Raw genomic sequence first — 10,375 nt, forward strand, 5'->3', positions numbered from 1 at the left:
TTGAATCGACGGCGCGGAGGAAACCAGAAACCGCCTCTGAAACTTAAGGGTTGGACTTGCCACAAAGAAACCTCAATTGGGTTTCGACACCGGAGGAAGAAGTCACAGATGGGAGTGAAGAGAAGAGCTTTGAGTAAACGCAGAAGCCATAAGAAGGAAAATTACAGCTTGGGTACAATTTAGGAAGTTGCTTTATCATCATTTTTAGTATGTAATTCGGAGGATTGGTGATGGTGGTACCTTAACCGACGTCGTCCCCGCCGTTGCTGCTTGACACTAAAAATGTTGTTGCTGGAGTTAAAGCAAGCATGCTGAGCTCCGAAAGCGCACGTACAGAGAGAGGCCTAAAAAGTTGTCTCAAACTTGAATTACGGGGCAAGCGGGCATGTAAGGCTATCTCCAACCAATGGTTGTCCAATAGGAGCCTCTGGTCCTCCAAGATTATCTAAGATATTAATATTTTAATAAATAGTATAGGGTCATATATACCTCCGTCTCAACCGAGGGTCAGAAGGTTAGAGTGCTCGTTTTAGCCATGTCATAAAAAAAACCGTCTCAATCCGAGAGCCAAATGGCCATAAGGTCAAACATAATTTATTATTTACTACAACTTAAATTCAAATCCAACAGCTAAGTGACGTTAGCTAGCCGTTGGATTTGAATTTTTTTTTGCTATAAATAGGGTGGATATTGGGATATAATCCACACAACTTTGAATTCAATCTATTTCAATTCAATCTCTTTCAATTCAAGTTTGCAATGAATTACAACTTTGGATCCTCTTCAGATTCCAACTGGGGGTCCTCATCCAATTCCAAAAGAGAATCAAAATGGGCGTAAATGAGATGAGAAGATGAGGAGTCTGATTAAGAAGTTCAAGTAAGGCGCAACAAACAAAACAGAGCAGGCCAACTAAGGAACAACCTCAATGGGGTGGCTCTATTGCTGGTCGCTCTTACAAACCACGAAACAGAGCGCTGACGCATGCCAATCTGATTAACAACTACTTCGACCCCAACTCGGTGTACACAGAAAATGATTTCAGACGTCGCTTCCAGATGAGGCGTTATGTCTTCGAGCATTTACTTTGTGATGTCCAGCAGGTCAAGAAGGGCTCGTGCAAAAATATATGATGAGCCTAATTTGCCTTTCTATCCAAGAACTGGTAGTATCTCTATAGATGAGCACATGAGGCGCTATAGAATGATACGTTCTGGTGCCACAAACAAGTACCTACAACAAGATCTTGTTGCACATCTTTGGGCCCAAAGAAGCATGGAGTAAGCATTACGTTTTATGTTTTTAAATGTTTTTAAAAATGTTGTTTAAGTTTCATGTTGTATAATTTTTATGTTGGTTAATGTTATTTAATGTTGTTTCATATTGTTTAATGTTGTTTCATGTTACTTAATTTAATTTAATGTTGTATAATGGTTTAGGAAGTTATAGGATAAAAAATAGAATTTAAAAAAATATGAAACAAATTTTGTGAAATAGAAGTTATAGGAAAAAAAAATGGAATTTAAAAAAAATATGAAACAAATTTTGTAAAATAGAAGTTGTACAAAAAAAAATATGAACCAAAATTTGTAAAATATAAGTTATAGAAAAAAAGTTATAGGAAGTTATAGAAAAAAAGGGTTTAAATTCATAAAAAAAAAAAAAAAAATTGAATACAACGGCTAGTGACTGGCTAGCCGTTGGAATTCAAATTAGTGTCGGTTAAAACTGCTATTATATTAACATTGCTATTAGTGTCGGTTATAACCGACACTAATAATATAGTATATATTATTTCTGTCGGCTATAACCGACAGAAATAACAAAACATTAAAAAAAAAATGGCCAGCCCTCCAGCCTTCTCCGATTCCGTGGGGCCCTCCCAGATTCCAGAGCCATCTGTCCTAGCCCTTGGTTGGAGACAGTTTTCGAGCTATTTTCGGCCCTCTGGCCATCTCTACTCCAACCGATGGTTGGCCAGATGGCTCGTTTTAGTCCTCTAGCCCTCCAAGATCCTCCAAGATATTAATATTTTAATGAACAGTACATGGCCATATTTGCCTCCGTCTCCAACCGAGGGCCAAAGGGCCAGATGGCTCGTTTTAGCCCTGTCACAAAAAATCGTTTCCAACCGAGGGCCATATGGCCAAACATAATTTATTATTTAAATTTAAAAATAACAACTTAAATTTAAAAACTATAACTTATATTGAAAAACTACAACTACAATTTAAACTACAAATTAAATTTAAAGGAATGGTGAATGAATGGTTTAGGTATTTATAGGAAAAAAAATAGAATTTTTAAGAATTAAAAAAAAAGGCCCAAAAAACCTTTTAAAAAAAAATCCAACGGTAACTGGCGCCAGCTAGCCGTTGGATTCAAATTTTAGTTTAAGCATTCCTGTCGGTTATAACCAACAAGAAAGATGATTTTTCTGGCCAGCCCTCTAGCCCTCTCCGATTCTGTGGGGCCCTCTCAGATTTCACAGCCCTCTGGCCTAACCCTCGGTTGGAGACGGTTTTCAGGCTATTTTCGACCTTCTGGCCCTCTAGACCCTTCGGTTGGAGATGGCCTAAGCTTTTCGGTCAAGGGCAGCTACGACAAGTTCTGACAACTCAAGTGGTTGTAAAGTCTCCAAACTCCTATCCTTGGAGACTTGTAGAGCCACTTGCTAGAACTTGTCATAGCTACTTGGGGTTCGAGTATAGGGTTTGTACTTAAGGTTCACTCACTCACTTCTTGTTGGAGTGGAAAATTTCGGGTATTTCAATTTTCCACCAACGAGTAATCTTGAACATATTAAGAAGCTTAAGACATCATCTTCGATTGCCATCAATGAGGGAGGAGGGGTGACACACCCCGATCCCAATGTCTGAAGGACAACATGATGGCCATGTGCTGGTCAATACCTGAGGGTGACGCAAACCATATCATTTAATGCATATGCTGAGAACATGTAAAACATGCATATAATTTTTGTGTGTAACCACGCAAAGTAATATCAAAATGCAAAATTTAACAAAATAATAGTAATAAGGTACATGTCACTAAACCAAAGGAGAATATTCAACTGCCAACATTGAAAAAGTGATAATGCATGAACATGTTCAGAGCATACTACTAAGTCGAAATACAAGTAGAAGGGATATTAGAAAGTGCGATTACAAGAGATGTCCTACGCAGACAAGAGGACACAAATTCATTGATATGTGAATGCCTCATAGCTCAGATCGTATGCCTTGTTCCTAGGTCCTAAGGGGGCTCAAAAACAAAACATGAGTGTACCAAGTTTATATATAAGTAATACTAAATCACTTTCTCTTCAAATGTACTAGCCCCCAGTTTTAGAAAACCCATATAGCATAATAAGTAATAGGTTTTCCGAAAACCCTAGCATGCCATAAAACCTTCGTAAAACATATATCATAAAAAGTGTGCTAAGTAGTGATATCATAATTGCCAAAAGGCACATCCATTGCCCGCTCGAAGGCACATACATCGCCTGCCCGAAGGCACCTACATCACATGCCCAAAGGCACTACATCGCCTGCCCGAAGTCACATTGTATGAATATCCACTAAGTAAGCGCATAAAATCATGAACATAATCTTTCCAAAATATATATCATTGGAGCTCAATAGCTCAAACATCATATCCTAAATCCATGTTCATAAATATTTCAGTAAACGTAAATTTGATAAAGCATGATATTGCATAAAAGCATAAATCCGATAACTCAATAAGTTTTCATAAAATGTAGTCATAAAATCATGCTTTTCATGTATGCATTTCTAGTAATAAAAAACATACATTTTGAAAGAGGTCCACTCACCAATACTCCGTCACCGAAGAGCCGTTCAAACTAGAGAAGCCAGGGTTGCCACTAACAAACGCATCTAACCATATAAAAGGACTACTTAGTAAAAATATATTAAAATGATTGAATTTGGGAAAATGGAGCGCGGATTTGGAATCAGGACGTCGAAATTAGTCTAAGAGGGGTCCCGGCCAAAACCCGAAAAAAGTCAACCAAAAGTCAACATTGATGGTCAACGGTTGACTCAACCAAGCCGAGCTGAGCCGACCCGAGCCACCGGAGCTCACTAGAAACTGAAATTTTTGGCAAGAAGTTTGGGCAAAATTCAAAGCTTCGTAACTTCGTTGTTTCATAACAAAATTCGACCCATAATATATTAAAACGAAGCTAGAGAAGTGTAGAACAGGATTAAACCTGTTTGGAATTCAAAAAGCCTGCAAAGTGTTAGAGGTTGCCAGAAACTGTAGAAAGTTCAAATGGATATAACTTCTTCAATACTCAACTAAATAGAGTGATTTAAAAACAAAAGTCATACATCTCGACGGGACGAAGAGAATGGTACCTTTTCAATGGCTAAATAGTCATAGTTTGGCCAAAAAATGGCTTGAAAGTGGGCTGTCTCGCTGGAAAACTGGGGAAGGTTTCCCCAAGGGTTTGCTACGTCTAAACATTACCAAAACTTCTCTAAACTACTCCCAAACATACACTAAGACATGATCTACAAGTTTTGGATGAGGCTTACCTTTGCCGAAGAAGGCAAGAATTCACTGGAGAAACTCGGTGAACAGTGATGATGCCGAGAGGAAAAGAGGGGTTTAGGGGGTTTCATCCTTGTTCTGGGTTCGTGGGTTCACCTAGAAGGGGGGGGGGTGGTGTCTTTCTTGTTGTTGTTGTTGTGTTGTGTTATTTGTGTGTGTGTGTGCGCGCCCTTGGGGAGGGCAGTTTCAGAGAAAGATAGAGATGAAAGTTTAGAAATGGAGTGAATTGATAGAAAAAAAGAAAAATAGGGGGGTTCACACGGGAAGGGATAGGGCCGAAGGACAAAGGACAAAGAGTGGGTTCCAGTGGCTTACAAAATAAGACTACTAAAGACGAAATGTGAAATATCTTCCAAACGTTTTGAAAATCGTAAAAACTTCATTCTAGTTCCAAATTCGAATTCACTAGCGTCCAAACGTTTGTGGCGTCAAGTACAAAAAGAATAAATTAAGAAAATTAGTCATATGCGTCACGACGAGATGGTCAACAAAAGTCAACGTTCATGCTACAAGAGGCAATTTGGTAAATTCACGCATTTAATAATACAAATACGTAAATATTAAGACGGGGTATCACAAGGGAGATTTGCAAGAAAACACTCCAGCACTCAAGTCAGTCTTTGTTCAGGATGCTTATAAAATTTAGAACGATCGCATACTTCCTTTTCTCCTCCTCTTGTTTTGGTGGGATCCTAAACTTTTTATAGGCAGAAAAGGCTTGGCTCCAAGTCTCATTATCTCACTTCAAGTTCCTTAGTAGTGGTTGATTCATGTTGCTTTATTTAAGCCCCACTCTCCTAATTTAGGATGCATGGGAAATGACTAGTTACTTGACCCTTAATATTTACACCCACACTTCTCACACATAATATATCTAGTTAACGATCTAGAAAAACTCTGATGCCATGTTAAAGTACACGTCATTGCCATTATAAATTATATATTTATCTCTCTCTTACCAAACTACTATATAGCATAAAATTAATCAAGTATAATGAGTCACTACTCATTTTGTTAAGTTTGAAAATCCTTTAAGTTAGTTTCTTGGAGAAGATTTTTATGGGTTTAGCTCTTTAAACTAGTATTCCAAGAGATATGTTCTAATGTAGACATTTTTACACTCTTCAAGGCTTTTAAGACTCCCTATTAATTTTATGAAAAAAAAAAAAGAACTTTCACGAGTCTATGTATACTATTAGTCACTTGGTTATATTCTATTTGAAACGAAAACTACATTAGTGTGAACGTAACCTAACCTAACTTAGAGTTGCCCAACTTTTGACATAAAATTAGAAAAGGGGCCAATCCTTTACCAAATGATTTTGGCTAAAACCCTGTCTCTATTATTGTTAATAAGCCGTCTCGATAGAGTTGAGAATAAAGCCATCTCTAACCGAAGGGTTGAAAAACGCTCGAAAACCGTCTCCAATCAAGAGTTAGGCCAGAAGGCTCATGGGGCCCACATAATCTAAAAGGGCCAAAGGGCGAACCGGCTGGCCACTTTCAGCCAGCCAACCCGCTAGCTAGCCAAATTTCAATTTTTTTTTTTTTTGTTCTTTTCCATTGCCCAGCCCACTTTAGGGTTTAGAGCTTAGTTTTTTATATGGTCCCAACCCACTTTTTGTTTTTAAGGAAAACTAATGAAAATGGTTTGAAAACTTTGATTGTTAACGAAAAGAACAAAAAGGTGTTGTAAGTGGATAGTATTAGGATTGACTTTTTAAAGTAAAAATGTGGTTTTTTGTTAAAGTGAAAAGTACCAAGAGTTTTTTGTTAAAGTTCCCTTGTTTTTATGCCCAACAACTTTTTTTTTTTTAATTTCTAATTTTTTCCTACACCATTTCTCACATATTTTTCACTATTCCATATTATCTTACTTCATTTTATTTTAATTCTTCACATTTCATACTATAGCCATTTGGTCCTCGGTTAAAGACGATTAATTTGTGACAGGGCTAAAACGAGCCCTATGGCCCTTTGACTCTTGGTTGGAGATGGTAAGGAATATGAATCTGCACTTTTCATTAAAATATTAATTTATTGGACGACGATAGGGCTAAAACGACGATAGGGCTAAAACGAGTCTCTGATCGGCATTCGGTTCGAGATGACCTAATGTATTCCTGATGGGCGAACAGAGCACAACTGCACCCACATCCAAACACGACCCCTATCTATAACACGCTCCTTCTCCTCATCCTCAGGCTGTTCGCCAGGAAAGTACAGCGACCGTCGAACATGTCGAAGTCGAAGAAGCAGTTGATGTCTTCAGCTCCGTGGAGGGTGGAAGAAGAGGCGGAGGATGAATTCCCAGAAGGGAAGCTTAAGGTGACGAGTCAGCCAGGGTCGACTCCAACCATGCACGTCCCTCGCAAGAAAACCAAGCGCTCTCAGGACCAAGACGATCAAGATTCTCTCACGGAGATCGATCCTGAGCTCCGCTACAGCTTCCAGCGCAACTTTCAGGTCCTTTTAAGTTTACCCAGTTCGCAATTTCATCAGTTCTTGCTGTTGCGCTCTCAGACTCAAGAGTATCATTTAATTTGGTTGTTTTTGTTTATTTTTTGGAATTATCAAATTTGGCACATAAAAATGTGTTTATTTAAATATCAAATTGGCAATTTGTTTGGTTATCCTGCAGTTAATTGCTAATATCAGTTTAGTTTCTTGCCTTAGCCTAATATGATTCTGAAGATTTTGGGTTTTCTACTTTTCTGGGTTGTGCGTGATTACTGTGTTTTGATTAATTTTCTATCTAAATTTGGTTGTCAGTAGTTGCTTTACGCATGAGATTTTGTGAGAATCACAGCCATTTGCTTGCAAAGTTCTTGACAAATTTTGTAGTTGTACGCCTCAAATGCTTGAGCAAAAGGGGTTACAAGAAATGAGTTACGAGTGGCGCATCTTGGGTAGATTAACGATGTAGCTTATAGCTCATAAGTCATACTGTTATACATATATCTCATATTGGCTGTTTGATGTACTTTATTTACATGTATTCACATGGCCCCTCATGTTCCCGTGCATACTTAATAACTCTGTTGGTGGTATGCACGGAGAACTGGGGCATGGCCTGCCAAAACCAGATTTCAGTAAACCCCTTCTGCCACTGTTTCAGAAGCATTTGAGTTCTTTCTTGACCGATTCGTGTTCTTTAGTTTCATTTAGTTACTAAATCTGGAAGCAAGACATGGCAATAGTATGCAAGTAGGATGGTAAAACTTGGACTTGTTGGAACCACCTAGGTACTGGTCTACTGGCATGCCTCTCCAACTCTGTACTAGAGTCCCCGATTAAAACCCCCTTTCCTGAAGCTAAGGGACAAAGAAAATAAGAAGATGACTTTACTAGTGTTTCTGGCTCGTTTAAGTAATTTAGAAGACAGTCCAAGCTAACTATGGTCTTCATGTTGAATTGACTATCTAGCTGCTTTCGTTCAGTTATGTTTTGTAGATTATTTGCTTTTACATCATTATTTGCTTGGTTCTCTATGATTATCTATTTGGCATATAATTTCCATGTTCCATTTCATTTTTGTGTCTAGCATCTACATCTAAAATTTATTCTTTGATAATTTTATGCCTGACAAATTCGTTTTGCAGTTCCTTCAACGGGTGTTCAGCATTGATACTGTCGTGAAACCTCTTCCTCCCGCCATGGCATACAATGTCTCCCGCAACTTGAACTTCTTCACTCGTATTTTCACACAGTTCTTTGGTACGTATATCTGCTTACACTTTGTGGGTACCGACACTGAGTTGATGAAATATTAAGCATAAATAACAAAATCTGGGATCCTGCCCTCAACCCATTGTTTCTGTGAATGAAGTGGCAATGCTATAGCTATGCTTATATACTACGAGTACTAGAAGCGTGATAACTGTTTATATCTTATTATACTACAGTGAGAGAGATTTTATTTTGCCATGGTTCATTTACATTCCAATATCTGAGGGGAAGCTTTCCTGCTCACGATCGGCCTGAAAACCTCAGAACCAAAGTCAAGAGTCAAAATTTTCGTGGATATGCGTACATATTACGCATGATCTCTTTACTTAGAAGCCAGTTAATTGAAAACTTGGACATATGATAAACCTGACATTATAATCTGGTTAATTTGGTTTCTTGTATTGCAGATCCTGAAGGTATTGCAAATGCGCAAAAATCACTTGGGCTAGGACAGGAAGAAAAAGTTCGTAAAGTTCGTTGATGCATGTTGAGGAATATAGAGTTGAGTAATAAACATTTTGTAATTCTAGTTTTGACTGTGTTTAGCTTGAATGTTGTCCATGACCATGATGGTATATTGTCTCTAAATATTGGGAAATTTGATCTCACAATTTAAATGGCAACACATCTTTGTCGCGAAGTCTGTCTCGAAAAAAGGAAGAAAAATCTATTTGCTTGCTATCATGGAGGAGTATGGGGAAAGGGCATTTCATTTGTTGATGCATATATGGATTATGGAGGCACAATACTCGTACAATATCTTTCTCTCGGGTTCCATTTTACGTACAATTGTAGCCTCATACCACTTGATGTGTCATTGCTTGTGATCAAAGGATGAATATGTATTATATAGGGTTATCAACCCTTAGAAATAACATATCACATTTGAGATGGCGTCGTTTGTCAAAAGATGATTTGAGGTCTTTACCAGCAACAACACAATCTTATCCACTAAGCGGGGTCTATTGTACGAATGAGGCGAATTTGAAACATGGTTCAATCATCCAAACCGTTCTCATTTAAAAATCATCATAGTAAACTATATCACAAAAGTTCTGATGTGGTTAGTAATGAAACCATCATTTATAAGTAGTAACGTATTTTGTCAAATTTCCGATGTGGATCTACGCCGCTTTAAACAATGGTGCAGGTTTTGAAGTGATAGACGAGGTGTTATGGAGTAGGAAGGAACAATGGGCAGATAACTTGTCTACCTCTTCAGCAAGCTTGTAGGGATCGCACGTAGTACTTGTTTTTAGGGTACCTTCTATCCAACGGAGGCTGCAAACATTATGATGGGCAAGGCATCTTATAGTGGTTCCAATACACGATCATATGCTTACCCAATCAACATTCAACAACGGGCTATCCTATGAAAGCCAAGACAATACAAAGCTTTTGGAACTTCTTGCATGCAACAACCTCATCACTGATTGATTCCTTATGAATTGTAAATTTCTTTTAGAGTAAATTGTAGTAATAGTCACTCAACTTTAATCAAATTGGAGCCTCAACAAAAGATCCATTACCATTGGTCCCTCAACTCATCAAAATGTGTAGTTATGGTCATTTTCGTCAACTTCGTTAGAATTTTATCAAAAGAAGTTATGTTGGAAGGACCGTTGGAATGACCATTGCTACAATTGGGATCCCTCAACTCATCAAAACGTGTAAATATAGTCTTCTTCGCCAACTTCATCAGAATTTTGTCAAAATGAGTTATGTTGGAAGGACTATTGCTACAATTGGTTTAAAATTGAGGGACCATTGTTCTAATTGGGTTAAAGTTGAGAGACCATTTCTCTAGTTGGATTAAACTTGAGAGACCAATGGTAATGAATTTTTAGTTGAGGGATCATAGTTGCATGTTTTGATAAGTTGAGGGACCAATGGTAATAGATTTTTAGTTGAGGTACTATTGCTCTAATTGAGTTAAAGTAAAGGGACCATTGCTACAATTTACTCTTTGTTTGATGGTTTTTTTTTTTTTTTTTGTCAAAATAAAAATAGAATAGATATAATGTGAAGAAAGTTGAAATTTCACTGTAAAACTAATTGACTTTTGATG

The 10,375-nt window shown here is 37.8% G+C and overlaps 1 protein-coding gene across 1 annotated transcript; it reads left to right on the top strand.

The window, feature by feature from the left end:
* Window positions 1-6,568: 6,568 nt before the first annotated feature.
* On the top strand, window positions 6,569-8,947 carry LOC103402107 (uncharacterized). The gene is made up of 3 exons (XM_008340847.4): window positions 6,569-7,044; window positions 8,181-8,295; window positions 8,715-8,947. Exons 1-3 carry the CDS (start codon window positions 6,817-6,819, stop codon window positions 8,786-8,788), a joined length of 417 nt encoding a protein of 138 aa, XP_008339069.1. The 5' UTR covers window positions 6,569-6,816; the 3' UTR covers window positions 8,789-8,947.
* Window positions 8,948-10,375: the final 1,428 nt, after the last annotated feature.

The sequence above is a fragment of the Malus domestica genome, chromosome 15 (genome assembly GCF_042453785.1).
Source record: "Malus domestica chromosome 15, GDT2T_hap1".
Lineage (NCBI taxonomy): Eukaryota > Viridiplantae > Streptophyta > Magnoliopsida > Rosales > Rosaceae > Malus > Malus domestica.